A 23,035-nucleotide genomic window follows, 5' to 3' on the forward strand; every position below is an offset into this window, starting at 1 on the left:
TATATTATTATCATTATTAACATTACACCAAGGGTAATACTACCCTACAGTCAATGAATTCATATGAAACTCTTGTTACAGAGAGAATGTGCTGCCTTGCAGTGTTCAGTAAAGTTCTACAGCTCATGCTGATATTTGAGACAGCTAGTCTATTTTTGTCTATTCTGAGTTCAACACACACTGAACACACATTCAGAGGCTCCACCAGAACACACTGTAGCTCAATAAGGTATTTCTCATTTCATTACTCAAGTGTTTTTTTGTTTTTTTTTTTACGGTGGGGTAAAATGTAAGAAAACAGCTTTTGTGTAAATGGTTGTTTATAGCTATTAAAGGTCATGAAAGGGGTCAAGTTTTCTAGGGAATTGTTCTACAAGGAAAAGTGCTCCATGAAGGAATGAAATCATGTCTTAATTTATTCTAAATACGCCAAGAGTTGCATTTTAGGCTTGGGTTAGTCGTTATAATTAGCTTGTATTAAGAACAATAGAAGTGAATGGGAAGTCCTAACTAGTGTGTGTTACTCACTTGTTTTGTGTTAATTCAAATCTCAGCTTTCTCTCTCTCAGTTTTAAGGTGTTTAATTGGCCTGACAAATATTTATACATTCGTATTGCCAAAGTGTGAGCTGAGCTGCATACAAGTACAACAGTGCTAAACAACATCTCTGTCTGTCAGTCAGTATGGATTTGTATGAGGTCAGGGGTCATCTAGATGTGATCACAGAGGAGATGACGCTCAGTGAGGATGATGAGAAGGCATCTGATGAAGATGCATTTGTGTTAGTGCAGGAGACACACACATCTGATGTGTTCTGCGATCAGTGCAACACCCTGACACACAAGAGCGCTGCAGCACATGCGCAGCACAGAACCATCACACTCGACGTGGCCGCCCAGCAGATAAAGGTGAGACCTGTGTCATACAATCATAAGTCTGAGACCACATTGAAATATGAGATTTTTTAAAATACCAGTTTATCCCAATTAATATAAACATTGAAATAAAGGAAATAAAGGTCATTAATCAAATGTAAGTACATTTGTGACATTGAAAATGTTGAACAGATGGTCAGATTTCCTTGCTTCCATTGAAGCACAAAAGATGCTCTTTGAAATATTCTCAAATCATGCTGGGATAACATGGATGATCAGGTTTTGCTCATGCCAGCTCGAGTGGATGCTGTCATTAAAGCAAAAGAGACTACATACCAAAAAGACATTCTCAAATCCATGTTCATTTTTCAATTCAACTTTTCACTCAAATTGTTATGCGATAATAGGATTTGTCATTAAATATTTTGTATTAAATTAGAAAAATTCAAAATAGAAGCATTTTCACAAGTGGTCTCAGACTTTTGGATCTCACTGTATGTCTGTGTTCATTGTAAATAAAACAGACACTCTGTCCATAGTGAATCATCTGATAAAGATTTTTAATTTGATAACATGGTACTTTATTAATTCCCAGGATGAACTGTCTAAATGCAGCAGTAAATTAAGTGAGAAGATTGTTGAGATGGAGAACTTTGCCAGTAACCTGGAGGAGATTTTCATCACTGTGGAGGTTGAGCGTAATTTCTGCTGTCAATCACATGATTTCAGTTCATGTTTTCAATGTGTGATGCTGAATCTGTGTGTGTTTGCAGGAGAATTTTGGCCGTCAGGAACAGAATCTGGAGCAGCACTATAATGAAGTTCTGCAGACGTTGTCACAGCGGCATGACAAGCTCGCTGCCGAGTTGGACGAACAGAAGAAGCAAAAACTGGAGTTGTTGTATGGCGAGCTACTAGACTGCGGCCAAACCCTCGAAACATCAAAAGAGCTCATTGAAAGAGCGCAGAAAGTCCATCGCAGTCAAGACAAACGCGCCTTCCTGCAGGTCAAGTAGCATTAGCAGTAATGGTTTGATCTAATGAAAATATCTTATATGAATATGTAAAATGCTGAGAAATTCTTAATATTGTGGACTGTTTGACCCGCCCCCTTCCTCTGATTGACAGGCCGTCATGCCAATTATTAAAAGGTAAGAAGTGATGCATGAAGTGTGTTGTGATGACAGAAATAATTCACCCAAAAATGAAAATTCTGTCATTATTTACTCACCCTCATGCGTTTCCAAATTTGAATGACTTTTTTTTATGATCTGTGGAACACAAAAGATGTTTCCGTACAGTGAAAGCATATAGTGACCAGGGTCTGTCAAGGTCCAAAAAGGACAAAAAAGTACCATAAAAGTAGTCCAAATGACTTGAGAACCAATGACATATTACATCATCATTGATGTAATGATGTCGTGACACACCAGGTTTAAATGTGCGCAAGAGTGACTACAGGGACTATAGTTGAAAATTGGCTGTAATAGCTAAACTGGCACATATACAGAAATGTATAATGATGTGCACTCCGTGTAAATCTAAACTGAATAAAGAAAAGAGTGAATGAGATTTTAAGGAAAGATTTTGTGAATAATATAAATGTCAACATTAAACTGTTGAGAAAAGTGTTATAGTTGCATATTTAAATATTTATTTGCAGTGCTGCTCCTAAACTTAGATTATAAGTCTATTTATAAAAATAAATGCATGTGAGGGATGTCAAAATTAGTAGGTAACATATGCAATATATAGACCTTTTTTAGTTGAAATTAACCGGAAGTATTATTTTAAGATATAATATTCTGTGTAATCAGAGTCGAGCAATTTGCTAAAAAGGAAGTGAATGTGAAATTGGGTGTTTCTCTGGACTTTGATGCGCCCACTGCAGATCTGACAGAAGTCAAACAGATGATGAACTCCATTAATGTGCTTCCAGGTCAGATGTCACACATCGCATGCTGGCTATATATATTTACATTAATGTAATTGATATGATTTTTTAATACACACTGAAAAGAGCTCATTATTTTAGCAGGGAGTTAATGACACGTTTACAGAGCTTTATGTTAGTTACGACTTTATGAAATTTAATGCTTGCACTCAGTAGGTTGAACTGTACAGATGGGTTGAACTGTAATATTGTACTGAGTGTACATGTGTGTTCAGCTCCGTCAGCTCCAGTTATGAATCCTCAGATGGTTAATTCAGCTACAGACTCATCTCTTCGCGTTTGCTGGAGTTTGTTTTCTGACGACACTGTGGAATTCTACGAGCTTCACTGGCGCCTGATCAGTGACGACTGCAGCTTAGAAACCACACAAGAGGGTAATACAAACACACACATAATAATATACCTGCAGTTGGTTACCATTCTCATTTTCAGTGACACAACCTTCATGCTGCCATCATTGCTCATGGAACCACAGAAATTTTTAAATTAATGACCTAAGCCAGAGGTTCCCAACCATGTTCCTGGAGGTCCCCCAACACTACACATTTTGGATATCTCCCTAATCAAATACATCTTTTTCAGCTCATCAGCTCGTTAGTGAAGACTCCAAGACCTGAATTGGGTGTGTCAGAAAAGGAAGATATACACAATTTGCAGTGTTGTGGGGCCTCCAGGATCAGGGTTGGGAACCACTGTCCTAAGCTGTATATGTAATGTGACTAATCACTCTGGAGTCACAGGAAAATGACATCATGACCTGTCATGATTACAAAAAAGTAATCCACTTCAAACTACTAAACTGTAACAAGTTATTGGCGAAAATATTGGCAGCAATTCCATTATCGGTGCAATAATAATATTTAGATTTTCCTGGTTATCAGCCAATAATATATTGGCCGCCGATATATCGTGCATTACTTCACTTTTAAGTTACATCCTAAAACACTTTTCACAGAAAAGTTTTTGTTTTTCCTCGAATTCAAAGTAATGTCTTAATTTCCACCATGTTCATTGTTGCATGCAAGTCATGGCTGTTTCTCAATGTATGTTCTGTGTTCTTATGTTCTCATGGACTCGTTCAACGTCATCATTTACTACCTAAGTTCAATATCAATACTGTGGCGGAGTGAAAATCCGCCTTGTCGCTTTAAAGATCCCTAATGTGAGAGTGTATAAAATGACTGCTCGTCATAATGCACCTGGGGTGTGATAAGTTTTCAGTGAAACAGAATGGTGCAGAGACGGTCAAGGATAAAAAGTTGCCTTTGTGTACTTGTGCTGTGAGAAAAGGAATGTGAATGGAGGAGAGAGAACAAACGGTCAAGGAAGGAACTGATAAAAAGCGCTCCACACTAAAAAGCGTTTGCCGTTAAACAAATAACTCTAGTTGTTAATGTGGAGTACTGTGAGAAACGGGGAACTACAAAGAGTCTGCTGACGTGCCGAAGTGCTTTGTAACAGAGTTGTGATGGAACCGAGCGTCTAAAGCTAAAGGTGATTGCTTTGGCGATCTGGCCTGCCATCCCCTCATTTGTGGCTCTCCCTCTGCATTCCTGCAAACCAGTGCATCACACACTGCAAGGTACATACATCCTACTGTACTGACCCAGCACACAGTCCTCTAGAAAGCCTGACCTCTCTCCCTTATACCCACATACACCTACACCCTGCACACACACAGCCACAAGTTTAACTTCAGTTGTTTGATGTTGTAATGGTGTTTATTTTTTGTTTAATTTAACAGACCATTTGTTTGATGAGCTGTATGATTAACATTTTCATGATTGTTTAAAATGTAATCTTTAAAGAGATCTTTTGTCTGGTGGTAATTTCTTAGTACTGTAAAAAGATTTCTAATATCGCTGTGACCGGTGTTTTTTTTAAAAGCTATCCAGGGTCTAAAGAAATTTTGACAGGGCTGATCCTGTCCGGTGTCCAAATTATTATTATTATTTTTTTTTTATTTTTTGGATTTTTCCCCTTTTTCTCCCAATTTGGAATGCCCAATTCCCAATGCGCTCTAAGTCCTCGTGGTGGCGTAGTGATTCGCCTCAGTCCGGGTGGCGGAGGACGAATCCCATTTGCCTCCACGTCTGAGACAGTCAACCCACGCATCTTATCACGTGGCTTGTTGAGCGCATTGCCACGGAGACATAGCGCGTGTGGAGGCTTCACGCCATCCACCGCGGCAACCACGCTCAATTCACCATGCGCCCCACCGAGAACAAACCACATTATAGCGACCACGAGGAGGTTACCCCAAGTGACTCTACCCTCCCTAGCAACCGGGCCAATTTGGTTGCTTAGGAGACCTGGCTGGAGTCACTCAGCACGCCCTGGGATTCGAACTAGCGAACTCCAGGGGTGGTAGCCAGCGTATTTTACCACTGAGCTACCCAGGCCGCCCAAATTATTTTAAAAGGATGGAGGCGAAGTTCTCTGAGATGGTTACAAGAGTGGGGGATGTCGAGAAACGGATCGATTATCTGGAGTCATCGGAGAGGGAATTACCTGCTAATCCACTAGCAACCAAGGTGGATTTGGAGCATGTCTGGGAGACGTTGGAGGACATGGAGAACCGTAGCTGGCGGAATAATAATAACGTTCTTATTGTCAGAATTCCTGAGGCCGAAGAGGGTCGGGATATGGTGAAATTCCTGGATGGGCTCCTTACGAATCTGCTCGACATAACAGGCCATAAGCTGGAAATCGAGCGAGCTCACAGGGTTCCGGTGCAGAGATCCGCGGAGGGAGACAGGCCCCGATCAATTCTGGCCAAATTTCTGAGATCATCCGATAAAGATCTTGTGTTATGCGAGGCGAGGAGTAAAGCACAGCATTTTCTTGTTCTCAGACTTTGTGAATTCGATAAGAGAGAAATGTTATCGATTCAAGGAATGCAAGAAACTTTTACATCAATGGAAGGTCGCTTTTGCATTGATATTCCAGGCCAAATTGAGAATAGATACTAAGGAGGGCCGTAAAACATTCACATGCCCACAGCAAGCGATGTTCTTCATAAAGTCTGTGGAGTAAGTCATTTTGTGATACACTGCAGCCAAATGGACTGGCTCACTGATCACTTACTTGACTGTTTGAGGAAACTGAGCGTTTTTTTTTGGTGCTGGTTCCACCAAGCGGCTGGAGTTTATTTTGCAGAGTGGCACACCTTCGAGACAGTTTTGTGAATGAATCTACATGCTCTTTGAGTTTGTTCCGCCTATTAGCTGGAGTTTGATTTATAGATTATCTTTTGCTGTGTAATTCTGTTTCACAAAATTTGTATAGAAACACTGGACTTGAGCAATCCGGCAAAGTTTTCATGGGTGTCCTTGTAGACGTACATGGACTGTTTGAGTTTGGAGGGACGGACAGCAGTTGGCGCTGTAGTGCGCAGGGTTAATGCACACGTTTTTCTTTTTTCTGTTTGTTTTGTTCCAGGGGATGTTTGGGTTTTAATGGTCACACCAATGTTGGAATGTGGTCTTTATAATCTTGTTTTTGACACACGATCTATTTTTTCTTATATGTCAATGAGTGGATTGTCTCTCTCCACGTGGAATGTGAATGGGTTGGGGCACCCCATAAAAAGAAGGAAGTTTATTTCTCTTCTTAAGCGTAAGAAATATGATATAGTCTTTCTTCAAGAAACACATCTTTCCCCACAGGAAGCAGAAAAATGTGGAAAGATATGGGTTGGGCATTTGTTTTTATAGTGCTGGGTCGAGTAAGAGCAGGGGAGTCATTACACTGTTAAGTAAACATCTACAATTCAAATGTCTCAAACGTAAAAATAAATTAGGAAGAGTCATTATTGTTTTAGCTGAAATTCAGGGGCAAAATCTTATTTTGGCTAATATTTATGCACCTAACGTGGATGATCAGGGCTCTTTTATAGATCTTGAAGGGATGTTGCAAGCCGCTGGCACCCCTCATGATATAATACTGGGAGGAGACTTTAATCTTTTGATGGACTCAGTCCTTGATCATAGTGAAGCAAAAGTGTGTAAGCCCCCTAGAGCAACATTGACGCTTCACAGGATGTGTAAAAATCTTGGTCTTGTAGATATTTGGCGACTTTTGAACCCATCTGGTAGGGACTATACATTTTTTTCATCAGTCCATAAGATTTATTCTAGAATAGATTTTTTTTTTTTGTTTAAGTCTCTCATTTCATCTGTTGTTGACTGCTCAATTGGAAACATCTTAGTCTCAGATCACGCCCTGGTGAGTTTAGAGGTGTTGCCACATACGAAGAAAAAGAAATCATATAGTTGGCACTTTAATGTATCCCTTTTGCAAAATCCTAAATTCCAACAAATGTTAAAGACTGAAATCAATGTTTATATGGAGAGCAACTGGTCCTCAGTATCCTCTGTGGGCGTGGCTTGGGAGGCACTTAAGGTGGTTCTTAGGGGCCGGATCATACAGTATGCCTCATTCACCAAAACATCCAAAGCACAAGAACTCGTGAAATTGGAAGGGAATATTAAAAGTGCAGAGGTCGCTGCCATCTCACTTGACGCCGAAAAGGCGTTTGATATGGTAGAATGGGATGATATTTTTAAGATTTTGGAAATGTACGGGTTCAGGAATACTGTTATTGAATGGATTAAGTTACTTTAAAGACACCCGGTAGTGGCGGTTCAAACAAATGGATTAATTTCAGATTATTTTACTCTGGATAGGGGCACCCGGCAGGGTTGCCCTCTTTCCCCATTATTGTTCTGTCTTGCCCTGGAACCATTAGCAGCCGCGATAAGAAAGGAGGATGATTTGCCAGGGGTGATGGCAGGAGGTGTGGCGCATAAGCTTTTATTTTACGCAGATTTTTATTTTATTATTCGTCTTCGACCCCACTAGATCTGTGCCTTGCCACTAGATCTAAATTCCTTTTCTAAATTCTCAAGATACAGAGTTAATTGGTCTAAATCCAAAGCTTTGGCTCTGACAGCATACTGCCTGGTAACAGATTTTCAGCCGGGCACCTTCCAGTGGCCCAAACAGGGCATTAAGTATTTGGGTATTTTATTCCCAGCAAATTTGTTCATTTTGACCCTTTAATAAAAAGGTTTGAGTGATGTGGGCAGGTGGGCTTCATTACATTTTTCTATGATTGGGAAGGTTAATGTTATTAAAATTAATTGTATTCCAAAATTCAGCTACCTGCTACAATCTCTCCCTATAGATGTCCCTCTACAATCTCTCCCCCCACTCTTATTTCGAGCAATTTGATAGCATAGCGAAGTCCTTCATTTGGAATGTTAAACATCCCAGATTACATTTCAATAAGTTACATAGGCCGATTGACAAAGGTGGGCTAGGCCTACCCAAGATTTTGTTTTATTATTATGCATTCGGTCTCAGACATCTGGCTCATTGGTCGCTTCCACCTGAGAGAGCCCCTCCCTGGTTTTGTATTGAACAGGAAGTTCTTGCCCCATTTTGCCATTGCAAAGCCTTTCTATCAAACTAACCGGAGAAGTTAAGTTGCACCCCGTTATCTCGCATTTGCACTCGGTATGGACAAAAGTGTCCAGAGTGTTTAATTCGGACATTTATTTAAATGTTGCCTCGAGCATATGGCTGAACACAAAACTATGTACTAATAAGTCCCCTTTCTGCTGGACAGAGTGGATTGAGAGGGAGGTTAATACACTCGGTGACCTATATGAGAGCGGAGTGTTGAGATCCTTTGAAAATCTGGTTCAACATTTTGGGATTCCCAGATCTCAGTTCTTTAGGAATTTACAGCTGCGCCACCTGCTCTGTGCCATTTTTTGGAGTGGCATACACCCCCCCCCCGCTATCTGGGAGTGGTGATTACTGCTTTTGGAAAAGGTCATGAGGCATCAGTGTATTACTCCCTGCTTATTCAGAGTCTGGGGGGATGGAGCTTCAACTTCTCTCAAGAGATTATGGGAGAAAGATTTAAACTTGGTATTGGAGGAGGGAGTGTGGGCTAGGATTCCAAAAAACGTCAAGTCTACATCTAGAGATGCAAGGATGCATCTTATGTAATTTAAGATTTTACATAGATCCTATTGGACCCCCTCTAGATTGAATACGCTTGGTCTGAAAGACACACCCACCTGCTGGCGATGCCAATCAGAAGATGGGGACACAACCCATATTTTTTGGTGGTGTGTTAAGATCCAAGAATTTTGGTTGAGGGTTCAGAGTTTTATGTGTGGCGTATCGGGCACTCATAAAATTTTGCCCCAGACTCTGTATTTTAGGCAATGGGGCGGTCATTAATATAGGGGATAAACACATAAAAAATTGGGTCCTTGCCAGTGTTATGATCGGCAGACATAACTAAGGGGATGGAAGTCGGCTGGAGCGCCCTCATTTCAAGAGTGGTGCACAGATGGGGAGAGTGGCATCATTCGAGGAAATGTAATGTAGAAGGCTGGGAAACAAAGATAGGAAATGGGGCAGCTATTTGGCCTTCTTGGAGGGCTCTCGGGGAGGGGCAGTGGAGAGAGTATTTTTTTTTCCTCCCCTTTTTCTCCCTAATTTGGTATTCCCAATGCGCTCTAAGTCCACATGGTGGCGTAGTGACTTGCCTCAATAGCGCCTTGTAGCGACCATGGGGAGGTTACCCATGTGACTCTACCCTCCCTAGCAACCGGGCCAATTTGTTTGCTTAGGAGACCTGGCTGGAGTCACTCAGCACGCCTTGGATTCGAACTCGCGACTCCAGGGGTGGTAGTCAGCGTCTTTACTCGCTGAGCTACCCAGGCCCCTGAGAAGTATAGTTTTAAATGTGTGTGATTATTTTTATATAATATATATATATATATATATATATATATATATATATATATATATAACATTTTAAAAAAATGTGTGTGTAAACTCATATGTAACCACAGGGATGTTTGTTGAAGGTCAGGGTGGGGCTGGGGATTAGGGGGGTACTAGTGGTGGTTAAATGTTTATTCTGCAAATATACAGGTGCATCTCGATAAATTAGAATGTCGTGGAAAAGTTCATTTATTTCAGTAATTCAACTCAAATTGTGAAACTCGTGTATTAAATAAATTAAATGCACACAGACTGAAGTAGTTTAAGTCTTTGGTTCTTTTAATTGTGATGATTTTGGTTCACATTTAACAAAAACCCACCAATTCACTATCTCAACAAATTAGAATATGGTGACATGCCAATCAGCTAATCAACTCAAAACACCTGCAAAGGTTTCCTGAGCCTTCGAAATGGTCTCTCAGTTTGGTTCACTAGGCTACACAATCATGGGGAAGACTGCTGATCTGACAGTTGTCCAGATGACAATCATTGACACCCTTCACAAGGAGGGTAAGCCACAAACATTCATTGCCAAAGAAGCTGGCTGTTCACAGAGTGCTGTATCCAAGCATGTTAACAGAAATTTGAGTGGAAGGAAAAAGTGTGGAAGAAAAAGATGCACAACCAACCGAGAGAACCGCAGCCTTATGAGGATTGTCAAGCAAAATCGATTCAAGAATTTGGGTGAACTTCACAAGGAATGGACTGAGGCTGGGGTCAAGGCATCAAGAGCCACCACACACAGACGTGTCAAGGAATTTGGCTACAGTTGTCGTATTCCTCGTTAAGCCACTCCTGAACCACAGACAATGTCAGAGGCGTCTTACCTGGGCTAAGGAGAAGAAGAACTGGACTGTTGCCCAGTGGTCCAAAGTCCTCTTTTCAGATGAGAGCAAGTTTTGTATTTCATTTGGAAACCAAGGTCCTAGAGTCTGGAGGAAGGGTGGAGAAGCTCATAGCCCAAGTTGCTTGAAGTCCAGTGTTAAGTTTCCACAGTCTGTGATGATTTGGGGTGCAATGTCATCTGCTGGTGTTGGTCCATTGTGTTTTTTGAAAACCAAAGTCACTGCACCCGTTTACCAAGAAATTTTGGAGCACTTCATGCTTCCTTCTGCTGACCAGCTTTTTAAAGATGCTGATTTCATTTTCCAGCAGGATTTGGCACCTGCCCACACTGCCAAAAGCACCAAAAGTTGGTTAAATGACCATGGTGTTGGTGTGCTTGACTGGCCAGCAAACTCACCAGACCTGACCCCCATAGAGAATCTATGGGGTATTGTCAAGAGGAAAATGAGAAACAAGAGACCAAAAAATGCAGATGAGCTGAAGGCCACTGTCAAAGAAACCTGGGCTTCCATACCACCTCAGCAGTGCCACAAACTGATCACCTCCATGCCACGCCAAACTGAGGCAGTAATTAAAGCAAAAGGAGCCCCTACCAAGTATTGAGTACATATACAGTAAATGAACATACTTTCCAGAAGGCCAACAATTCACTAAAAATGTTTTTTTTTTATTGGTCTTATGATGTATTCTAATTTTTTGAGATAGTGAATTGGTGGGTTTTTGTTAAATGTGAGCCAAAATCATCACAATTAAAAGAACCAAAGACTTAAACTACTTCAGTCTGTGTGCATTGAATTTATTTAATACACGAGTTTCACAATTTGAGTTGAATTACTGAAATAAATGAACTTTTCCACGACATTCTAATTTATTGAGATGCACCTGTATGTTTTGCTTTTCTTTGTCAATTTTGTGAATCAATAAAAAGTGTTAATCAGAAAAAAGTAATAAACACATGGAGGAAACAATTGTTAACAATAACAGTGCTGACTTTATTCTTTCAACATGTCAATAGTACTGCAAAACAATAATGCTTTCACTGGTATATGATAATGCCAGTAGTTCTCTCACTGGCTACAAATGTGCTGGGATGGGACTGGAGGATTGCAGCACATCTTAAAGCTCGCAATATGTGTGTTCTATGTCCTTCTTTCCTTCTGAGTTTGTTCTTCCGAGGTAGTTTGGCAAGACTGGTCTTCATAAGAACACAGGTCTGTTTTCTGTGTTCATAGCATTGAGAAACTCCCATAGACTCAGCATCATGTGTTTCTGCCAACAATGACTCGTTAGGGGGCGAACACCCTTCAACTGTCACAGAAACGTGAATGGATGTGGACATAATTCAATTTTTAAATGTATTCTTGTATTCTACATAAATAATATTTTAGAAATATGTGTAATCCAAGTAATGTACATAATAGGGCTGCAGAGTTAATCAAAAAAATTAATCTAGATTACAATAACAGTCGCAATTATATAATAGTGAAAAGTGTCAATTACTGCATTCCATTTAGGTGTACTCCTATTGCGCCAAAATTTTCTATTTACAAAATGTTTTGGGTCGTTGTGTGCATGGATGCAAAGGCAAATCTGATGCATTTAAAATAGTCTAAAAGGCATATCAGTAATGATCACTATATAAATTATACTGTGTACAGTTTATTCAAAATGTGAATAACACTTTGTCATTTTCATACAATTAAAATACTAAAGCAATTCAGTAACACAGTTCTCGTGTTGTTTTGATGCATAGTCTACATAAAGAATACGGCATGGAACTGCCCAACACAGAATAAGTCTTTTAATCTACCAGTATCTAAAAGCTAACTGGACCATGCTAACCAGCAAAACCTTGACTCTGAGAACTAACTAGGGAACTGCACTATATCAAGGATACTTGAAGGTAAAGGAGACTCACAGCCTGTGTTGGGTGTATCAGATTACCTAGTAATTAGTTACTGTAATCTAATGACTTTTTAGTCAAAAAAGTAGTGTAGCACATTACATTTTAAATTCTTGTAATCAGATTACAGTTACTAACTTTCAATGAAAGTAATTACTTTTAAGTAGATTACTTGAGCTAAAGTAATATGTATAATACATTTAAAATATGAATTAATATGTATATCTTTTAGTAAGGAAATATAGACATTTTGAATTTGAACGGAAAACCAAAAACTCTTCTAGGAAAGTAATCTGGAAAGTAACTTCAAAGTAAAATAATTAGTAATGTGATTATTTTTAAATTAAGTAACTAGTAAAGTAATCTGATTACATTTTAGAGATGTTATTTGTAATGGATTATTTAAGTAACTTACCCAACACTGCTCACTGTGTGTGTTATCAGTGTGTCAGTTAAAGGTGAAGGAGACTCACTGCACTGTGTGTGATCTGCTGCCTAACGCACAGTACGAGCTCTGGGTCACGGCCACCAACACCACCGGCATCAGCCCAAGCAGCGAGAGAGCCGTTTACATGACAGGTAAGCATCACGCATACTACTGCACACTACTATTGTGTATTTGTGTACAGAGCTGTGTGTAATGTTGTGCGTGTGTTTGCAGTACCTTTTCCCCCTGTCATTAAGCCTCGCGAGTGTGTGAACAGTCTAGACATGGCGTTGATTCGCTGGGAGTCTGGAAACACAAACCCGGTGGAGTCATACACACTGGAGTTCCAAGAAACCAACACAGACAGAAACTGCATCACAACTGAGTCAGTGACACACACAAACACACAGTCTAATTGTAAACATTCATCAGTATGCTTTATTTCTTAAGAAAAAATATTTGTCTTTGTAATCTTTCATCAAAACTTGGCCCCCCTTTGAATCGACTTTCCTTTTCGGCTGACCTCATCAAGCCTATTCTTCAACCACCTGTCATTAAGAGACCACATTACACCATCCAATCAATTCTCCATGGTTAAAATCAAGTCCCACTCTACAGTGTTTCTCAAATATCCCATTTCACCTTTGACTGGCACGTTAGGTCCATCGTTGCAATTCCATCCTGCGAGTGTTTGGTGCAGCTGCAGCCATGGAAACAGTACGTCATCCACGTCAGAGCCGTAAACATTGGCGGCCAGAGTGCAAGGAGTGAATCAATCAACATTGCCACCACAGGTTGAACATCACACCTGTAAACACATATTATCAGCTGTTTAATAAACACAATGTTATATTGTGCATGTTTGTATATACGCAGGTACGTATTTTCACCTGTTGGAAGAAACAGCTCATCCCAGTCTGTCGCTGTCAGCTGACGGTTTGACCATGTTTTACCTGGATGAAGATCTGCCTCTGAGTCACATGACATTCAGTGACAACACCTTCGCCAGGTCACAGACCAACAACCAATCAGCTCACAGATTAATAACTGAACCAAATGCCCTGCCGACACTATAATCGCTGTCTCTCCTGCAGGTGTGTGGCGGTGCTGGGTGACCTGGTGCCCGTCAGGGGTCAGTATTATTGGGAGATCGAAGTCGATGAAACGACAGAGTTTCGCATCGGAGTCGCGTATGAAGACACGCAGCGCAACTCTTACCTGGGCGGGAACAACACGTCCTGGTGCATGCGACACATTCTCACGCCATCCAGGTGCGGCCACCGAGTGCATGAGAGTACAACCGATCACGTGCATGAGCTTTAATTCAGAAGTTGTGTCCACATCCGTGTACCGTCAGAGTATGTCCTGCATTTGATGAAGAAAGTACTTCTTGGCCGTAACTAAAGTGAGTTTTTTAGGTATGCAGGTAAGTAGTATGAATACATTGCTGGCAATGCCCGAAGTGAGCCAGTACAACAAAATGACGTCACAGTACCAGAATTAACTCTTGCGTACCGGCAGCTCTTCTGTGATGGAGGTACTGTTGCCCAGACGGAGAAACGCTCATGGGCGCCCCACCCCGGTAGTAATGGAGAAACTCAGGAGTACCGGTGTTGTTCCGAAATCTGACTGCCCGCCAGATTCAGACTACCCTGCTACCTGATTGGCCCTTATCCCCAAAGCCCAACCCTAACCTCATTAATCCCTACCCTTAAACATAAGGATACTAGGGAGTCCAAATTCAGCACTACACCAGCACTGATTCTCGGATATCTTAATCCATTTGTCTCATGACCCTAATATATGATGTAGTAACAACCTCAAAAATAACTTACTCTGGTTTTGTCAAACAAGAAGTCTACAATTTAACCACAGGTTACAACTTTATTGGCATATAGTACTTACAGTTGAAAGGAGTCGCACGACTCTTGGTTGTTCTCTGCCATTATTTTTTTTTTAAATTTTGGGTTTTGAATCTGATGTCTCCTCAGCTCTCGTGGCATTATGGGATACTAAAGTGTCAAGCGGATACTTCTATCTTGGTAGATGCAGAATGCACCTTCTGCACCATTCTACATTATTTTGTAGTCCAAGTAGAGTGAGTAGTATGTTAACACTGAAAATGTAACAAAAAGAAGTTTACTATGAATACCCAGATGGTGCACTTCTTCAAATATCAAAACAGAGTGTGGAATATTGGACACTTTGCTGTAATTTGCGGTAGGGGCAGAATTACATGGTTATGTTACTGGTCTGACAAAGAAACTTTAAATAGTAAAGCACATAGCAACTAACGAAACTTCAGTAAAGACAGCATTTTAAATTAAGTGCTTTACCATCACCCCACGCTGTATGAATATGTTCATTGTTACGAGTTACAAGTGTTGAATTGAGGTTGGCTAATGCGCTAAAGCTAGCGGCAACTCAGTTGCACTTCCGCCATCTGTTAATCAGTGAATGCTTCTGTGTAGCAAAAAATCCTTTGTGTTCCATTTGGGACAGTACTACACTTTGAAAAATCATACACCACATGGCTGAATGCATAGCGTATAGTATGTCATTTGGCACACAGCTCTAGTGTTTTATGAATACTTAGGATTCTGACATACAACACTCCTTTCACATACTTCTTTTGGCATACTATATACTTGGTGAGTATGCATATTCAGACACAGGGAAAGAAACACTGACAGCTGAAAGACTACAACAAACATTTAAATGCAGGCTTTTCAACTGGAGGTCAATTAATAGTAGTACAGGGAACTAATAAACTGAGAAATGTCTTAATATAAAATGCTCTTTATTTCAAAATATATATTTTGGTTTAATTCTATAGCTCTTTTTAATGTATAGTCTAAAGAAATAGCTTCTCATGATGAATCCAGGATCTAGCACATCATAGTCTAGTTAATGGAGAAACTAGTTCAACACTAGTTTATCAATGTAAAAATTGTATTAGTGATAAACTATTGATTTTATATACAAAGGTTGACAACACCTGGTTTAAAACTTAAATGCACTGTTTTATAAAGTTTTGGCAGCAAAACTTTTGAATCCTATTGTGTAAAACTCACAACATGGTCAGGAATGTCAAAGCTATCAGGCTGCAGCTATGAGCGCATGTTCTCAGGTGACACACACAGATGAGCCGGAACATTCCAGAAACTCTAACTTTGGATGCAAAACTTGCACTGTGTGGACTTCCATATAACTTTGAAACACCATTGTTGCAACTTGGCAACACTTCCGTTTTTATTTTATTTTTTTTTAAATCAGTGCCTCCTAAAACATCTTAAATAAGAGAAAACACATCATCTGATTGCTAACATTTGAGGGTTAATATACATTTAATTGTTCTCTTGCAGACATAAATACGAGTTCTTGCACAACGGTTGGACGCCAGACATTCGCATCACGGTGCCGCCGCTGCGGATTGGTGTGTTTCTGGATTGTGCTCGTGGAATTCTCTCCTTCTATAATGCAGCACTGCAGCAGCACTTGTACACGTTCACCTGTCACTTCCTGCATAACCTTCACCCTTGTTTTGCACTGGACAACCCCGGAGCCATGACGCTCTGCACCGGAACACCAACTCCCGCTTACATCACACAACACTGATGACATAACACACCCGTCTCAAGATATTAGAATGACAAAACGTACCTTTAAAATAGCTAAACAATGACAAGAAAATTATTTATTAGCTTTAGATGGATCAGTTGATTGTGTTCAAGTGCAGAGCTGAATAAATGACAAACAAGATGGTCTGTGGTTTGTTTTATTCCATAGGAACAGTTTCACACCAGAGTCTGTTCTGCCAAACACTGACAGACACTTTAGATGTCATAGTCCTTCCTTTTTCCTGCAGCAAATGCAAGTGTGTGCATGCATGTATGTACGTGTGTGTGTTTAGAGCGTGTTCTTATTGGCAAAGCGCGTGCGCTCCTCCTCCTCATCTGATGAATCTCCTCCATACGGAACGAGTCCAGAGGAGCTGCTGGAAACTTCTGGAAGCTTTATCTTCTTGACAATGTTCTCCTCTGCTGCAAAGATCATTGTTTTCATGTCAATCAGTACATCATGGGTACAACACCAAATTATGCTGCAGCAGCTTCCAAAAGTCATGAAATGTTTCACATCTCAAACTGAGTTTAGCATTAGGGGTTAGTAAATTTAAAGGGGTCATGACATTTTCTTTATATATACAGCTCTGGAAATAAATCACCACTGCAAAATTATCAGTTTCTCTGGATTTACTATTAATAGGTATGTGTTTGAGTTTATTCTATAACATGCTGACAACATGGAAGCAAGTTTTCTTCCAGGATAGCCTTGTACGTGGCTTGATTCATGCATCGTTCACAAAGACGAATCTGCCTGATTCCAGCCTTGCAGAAGCACCCCCAGATCATCACGAATCCTCCACCTGGTCATCTAATGGTTGGACAAAGACCTGGAGAGTCCTACAAGCCACCGTGTCTCACCCCCACTGTGAAATTTGGTGAATTTTATTCTCCCTGAGTTTCACTTATAATGTTAGAAATACTTCTTTTGAAGCAAAAAAATAATTAATATATGATCATTTTCCAATTGGTCTCTGGCCCTCGTCTGAATTGGTTACTTATGGTTTTGCAGTCTGGTCCAATAGTGTTTTTTTTTTTTTTGTAACTTTGCCGTTGGATTGCTGAAGTCTGGTGCTTCTATAAAAATGTTGTGAGACAGAAATACACAACAGAAAATAATCTGTAAAACAAACTCCAACCAACAGGCGGGATAAACCAGAGCAACAGAAGCCTTAATCACTCCAATGATTGCAAGAAATATCCCAGAAAACAAACTCCAACCAATAGGAGGCATAAGAGCAAATAACATTCATCCACAAACTGTTCCGAAGGAGTGCTACTCCACAAAACATACTCCAGCCGCTAGGCAGAACCAGCACAAAAAGAAACAAAGGCGGTGCTCAGCTTCCTCGGACAAACAAGTGAATGTTCAGTGAGTCAGGTCCAGTCGGCTGCATCACACAATGACTTACTCTCTTACTTTATGAAGGATAATGCTTGCTGTGGGCATGCAAATATTTTGCGGCCATCTATTCTCAATTTGGCCGGGAACATCAGTGCAAAAGCGACCTTCCGTTGATGTAAGGATTTCTTGCATTCCTTGAATCGATGACATTTCTCTCGTCGAATTTGCAAAGTCTGGGAATGAGAAAATGTAGTGGTTCTTCCAAGAAAGCCTTCCATTACTCCTCGCCTCACACAACACTAGATCTTTCTCGGATGATCTCAGAAATTTGGCCAGAATTGATTGGGGCCTGTCTCCTTCAGCGGATCTCCGAGCTGGGACTCTGTGAGCTCGTTTGATTTCCAGCTTATGGTCTATATCAAGCAAACTCGGGAAGAGCTCATCTAGGAATTTCACCATATCCCAACCTTCTTCGTTCTCAGGAACTCCAACAATTCGGACATTGTTTCGCCGGTTACGATTCTCTAAATCTTCCAACGTTTCCCCAAACGCATTGCAAGTCTGTCTTGGTCGCTAGCGGGTTAGCAGCTAATTCCCTCTCCGATGACTCCAGATAATCGATCCGTTTCTCAACATCTGCCATTCTTGTAACCATCTTAGTGAATTTAGTCTCCATGGAAGAGATTGATCGACGTATTACAGCAAGATCCTCAAAGCCAGTAACGACATTCGTCAGCATTGCCGACATGCTCGACAGTTGACGCTGAATCTCTCCTGCCGCACCGTCCAAACTGCGGCCCTGTCTGGGATATCAGTTTGGGCACGTAAGTGTTTTTTAATGTCTCCAGAGCCTGAGGATTTTTAATTCTTTGACATATTGTCTTCATAGAACAGTTATGGAACAGGGTGTATAAAATCTCACCGGTTTTTGTCATAAAGTATTAAAAACTAGCAAAGTGCGCAGAGCTCGCCGTTCACACGTCCAACCCTCGCATGGCGCCACGCGACTCCCTCCAATAGTGTTTTTAACTGCCATCTTTCAATAACAGTTCCTTATCATATTGTGACTGGTTCTGCGCTGAAATGAGCCGAACACACATACAATCCATATTGAAATATGCTGAACACACATAATACAATCCACGGTGAAAAATGATCCACACACATTTCATACTGCACTGATGTGATCAGGAACTTTGTTATACTTCAATATTTCCTGGTGTTGAGATGCTTCAACAGAGGCTTAAGCAGAGACGCTGGTCTTCACAGGCATGACATCTCAAATCTTCCATCGTCTGTTTACCCTGGACGAGACACGGTTCTCCAACCAGCGGCAGCAACGAAATGGAGCAGAACAGATGCGTTTTCAAAAGTTGAGTTTGTAACTCTTAAAATGAGGCGCACATAGTCGGAAATGCATCAAAACGGTCAAAGACATCCATCTAGTGCATGTTTACATAGAACAACAATTAAAAATAGCGCAGATTGGTGTTAACACGTCCACGAAGTGTTTATATTAGAAAACGTTTAAAAATAATCCAGATGGGCACCAATGTCCCCATAGGCGTTGATGTCTTGCTGTAGAGGCAGTCATGTGCTGATGTATTCATCTGTTTGACGTCACAATGTAGAGAAAATCCAAATGAGAAGTTTTTGCAGCTTGGTTTAAATAAATGCTCTTTTTGCAGGGAGGAGGAAGTTTTGAGTTCTGGAACTTACAGTATGTTTTTATAGTACAATGACTTATATGTCAAAAGATCAAGGAAAATTTGATTCCTCAGGTCATGACCCCTTTAACAACAAAAGCTATCAATAGGAGAATGCCAATTAACTTTGTGTGTTCACCTGTGTGTATGAGGGGTCTGCTGGTTTCTTCTGCAGGTCTCTTCCTGATGACTGGAGCTGCTGGTGGAGGCATCAGTGTACTGAACAAACAACAAATACCTCATGTTACTCATACTCTTACCCTCATACCCTTTACAGGGCTTTGTAAATTGGTATATGTCTCATCACTGTCACGACTGCTATGTTGCACGGCACTGCACCCAAGACTTTCACCCACTGTTGCACTTGTGTATATGGTTGAGTGACAATAAAGGGATTTGATTTGACCTCCTTAACCAACCCAACTTTAACTAAACCCAATCAAGCCTCAACACTGAACTCCGTAACACGATAAATTCATTTAATGAAATGTTCAGATCAGTGTGACAAAGTTCGTAACTAAACCGTACGGTTTCTAGACTCCTATTACAAAACACACAAAAGATGTATACACAGCATCAGTGTTTGATTCCTAATGACACACTTCAGCAGTTACTCCGAAAGATTAGACAAAATTATTTCTGCATTTAAAGCATAATGCAGAAAACAATCATTGAATGCAGCAGAAACATGCAGAAACAGGTGAAGAATCAATCACCTCTCAGAGCAGCTGTGGCCTTCTGCATTTACTGCAACATCTGCAGGCATCTCATTCTAAATGCACACACATATACATGAGTCTCTTATAATGACTTAAACGGGGTAAAATTTGTTAAATGGAGCTTAAAATATTACACTATTTTTGGTATACTTTAACATACACCGATCAGCCACAACATTAAAACCACCTGCCTAATATTGTGTAGGTCCCCCTCGTGCCGCCAAAACAGCACCAACCCACATCTCAGAATAGCATTCTGAGCTGATATTCTTCTCACCACAGTTGTACAGAGCAATTATCTGAGTTACCGTAGACTTTCAGTTCGAACCAGTCTGGCCATTCTGTTGACCTCTCTCATCAAGGCAATTCTGTTCGCAGAACTGCCGTTCACTGGATGTTTGTTGTTTTTGGCACCTTTCGGAGTAAATTCTAGAGACTATTGTGCATGAAAATCCCAGGAGATCAGCAGTTACAGAAATACTCAAACCAGCCCGTCTGGCACCAACAATCATGCCACACTCCAAATCACTGAGATCACAATTTTTCCCCATACTGATGGTTGATGTGAACATTAATTGAAGCTTCTGACCTGAATCTGCATGATTTATGCACTGCTCTGCTGCCACACAATTGGCTGATTAGATAATCGCATGGATGATTGTTGCTGCCAGATGGGCTGGTTTGAGTATTTCTGTAACTGCTGATCTCCTGGGATCTTCACACCCAACAGTCTCTAGAATTTACTCCGAATGGTGCCAAAAACAAAACAAAAATCCAGTGAGGGGCAGTTCTGTGGATGGAAATGCCTTGTTGATGAGCGAGGTCAACAGAGAATGGCCAGACTGGTTCGAACTGACAAAGTCTACGGTAACTCAGATAACCACTCTGTACAATTGTGGTGAGAAGAAAATAATCTCAGAATGCTATTCTGAGATGCAGGTTGGCGCTGTTTTGCTGGCATGAGGGGGACCTACACAATATTAGGCAGGTGGTTTTAATGTTGTGGCTGATCTGTGTATGTAGGACTTTGTGTCATCTCACACACACACCTGTGTTTTCTGCTGCTCTTCTGAAAATAGTCGCTTTGGACTGCCAGAAGGACTTGAGCCCCTATCAGCGGCATCTGACGCTGCATCCTCATCCTGATACACACACAGAGAATGTTAAATTGAAATCGGTATAAATTCTGGCATAACCACCTGTGCATCAGTGTGCTAGTGTGTTAGTTTGCGTGTATGCATGTGCTCTCACCTGCTTCAGGAATGTGTTTGGATGATGTGAGCACACGGGGTACTGCACCGGGCTGCTGGTCAGCTGTGATTGGCCAGTCAGTCCACTGGAGTTGTTCCAGTATCCACTGACAGTGGGAAACGGCGGGTAGGTGCTTGTGTAACCGTTGGATGGGTAACTGAACCATGACTGGCTGCTGTAGCTGTTATTAGCCGAGTAACCGTGTGGCGGGTAAACTGGAAAACAAACCATCTAATGTAATTCAACTAAAACAGACAGCTCTGGCCCAATAAGGGGGCTTTCACACTGGCAGTTTAGTCAAACAGAGCACGGTTTCGCATGAAAAATTGGTAATATAAAAGCTGTTTTGCAGATCGAGGTGCCAAACCCGAGACTACCTGTAGGAGGTGGACTGAGTTCGGTTGAAATGAAACTGTGGCACGGTTCGCATGAGTGAGAAAGCAAACTGTACTCAGTTCCGCACTTGTGCAGGAAGTAAAATAACTTGCATATGCTTTATCAGTTACACAAATACACACACACACACACACGGAATCATAGATTGAACAGCAAAAAACATATAACACACCTGTAGTGGAACCAGTGGCTGGATAAGTCAACATCATTCGAGCATAATCTGCACGCACCTGAACAAACAACACAAAAATACAATATGAAATTTACGATGCATGGCAGGCAATGTACGATAAATTATATGTATCTAAATCTCAACATGTTCACACACACACACTTACCGTCTGAAGTAGACTTTCACATAGTTTCTTTGCTGCGTTGAGTCCTGTAGCATTTGGGTGGCTGCAAGAGACGAATTACATCAGACACATGGGACAACACCCAAATGGTGTATGAAAGAGCAGCAGTGTCTGTATGTACAGAGAAGCTTTACCTGATGTATAGATAGAGTGGCTCGAAGGACTCCCGACGTGACGCCTGCTCGATGTATCCTGACCCTTTGCCTCTGAGGAAGACACGTGCACCCGTCTCAGACTGAATGTGCTGCAGGTACGAGCCCGACGGCCCCTCCACACGCTCATTCACATTAAAGGACGGATTCGATTGGTCCAGTCCTACAAATATCTTATTGTGCACAAAACTCTGAAACCAATAAGATGCCACAGTCATTCACTACAGCTGATGACATCACACCTCACACCCTGACGCCAAGCACGCAGGCTTTAGGGTTAAGATCAGCTCGCAGTGGACGGACAGGAAAAATATGCAAGTCATTTCTTGCTTTTGTATGAAATTATGGAAATGCCTCATTTGATATCAACACAGATCAGGGGACTGAGCCATGAAGCTAGTTAAAAAACTCAGGGTTACAGGACTGGAGTTGAAAAAACAAAACCCATAAGGTTTAATTGATACCATGATGCTGCTCATCAAAGTTCACTGTCAACTCTGAGTTTAAGATTAGTTCTCACAATGAATATGCCCCAGTGCACATGAATGAGTGACGTTTGGCGCAAACAGCCAATCGCGTGAAACATGGAGAGAATGAAATTTGCCTCTCTGCTGGCAGGCAAACTATGAAAATATGAAGAATTTAAATACATTTATTTTAAATGAGCACTCC

At 41.0% G+C, this 23,035-nt stretch overlaps 2 protein-coding genes across 8 annotated transcripts in view; one reads left to right on the plus strand and one right to left on the minus strand.

Moving 5' to 3' along the window:
- The first annotated feature begins 155 nt into the window (after window positions 1-155).
- On the plus strand, window positions 156-16,433 carry LOC127455813 (fibronectin type III and SPRY domain-containing protein 2). 3 transcript variants are annotated; one of them, XM_051723957.1, is made up of 13 exons: window positions 156-229; window positions 679-908; window positions 1,471-1,566; window positions 1,649-1,882; window positions 2,004-2,026; window positions 2,693-2,814; window positions 3,045-3,203; window positions 12,833-12,967; window positions 13,050-13,200; window positions 13,476-13,609; window positions 13,692-13,824; window positions 13,910-14,086; window positions 16,181-16,433. In XM_051723957.1, exons 2-13 carry the CDS (start codon window positions 684-686, stop codon window positions 16,431-16,433), a joined length of 1,842 nt encoding a protein of 613 aa, XP_051579917.1. In that variant the 5' UTR covers window positions 156-229; window positions 679-683. The 3 variants fall into 3 exon arrangements, with proteins under 3 accessions (XP_051579917.1, XP_051579918.1, XP_051579916.1); XM_051723958.1 differs by having other exon boundaries at window positions 164-229; window positions 792-908; XM_051723956.1 differs by having other exon boundaries at window positions 176-229; window positions 683-908.
- The window catches only part of LOC127455814 (KH homology domain-containing protein 4-like), a 17,260-nt gene continuing 7,700 nt past the window's right edge, over window positions 13,476-23,035 (minus strand). Inside the window, exons 7-14 of one of the 5 annotated variants that reach the window (XM_051723963.1) lie at window positions 22,346-22,554; window positions 22,194-22,254; window positions 22,028-22,085; window positions 21,460-21,674; window positions 21,258-21,350; window positions 20,206-20,261; window positions 19,629-19,708; window positions 13,476-13,623 (exon numbers count right to left, since the gene is read on the minus strand). In XM_051723963.1, coding sequence (XP_051579923.1) covers window positions 13,592-13,623; window positions 19,629-19,708; window positions 20,206-20,261; window positions 21,258-21,350; window positions 21,460-21,674; window positions 22,028-22,085; window positions 22,194-22,254; window positions 22,346-22,554 — 804 coding nt within the window. In that variant the 3' untranslated portion in view covers window positions 13,476-13,591. Of the gene's footprint in view, window positions 13,624-16,579; window positions 16,859-19,628; window positions 19,709-20,205; window positions 20,262-21,257; window positions 21,351-21,459; window positions 21,675-22,027; window positions 22,086-22,193; window positions 22,255-22,345; window positions 22,555-23,035 lie in introns of those variants that run through there. The other 4 variants (XM_051723961.1, XM_051723960.1, XM_051723964.1 and 1 more) reach the window with 4 other exon arrangements.

This window comes from Myxocyprinus asiaticus, chromosome 18, assembly GCF_019703515.2.
Source record: "Myxocyprinus asiaticus isolate MX2 ecotype Aquarium Trade chromosome 18, UBuf_Myxa_2, whole genome shotgun sequence".
NCBI classification, from domain to species: domain Eukaryota; kingdom Metazoa; phylum Chordata; class Actinopteri; order Cypriniformes; family Catostomidae; genus Myxocyprinus; species Myxocyprinus asiaticus.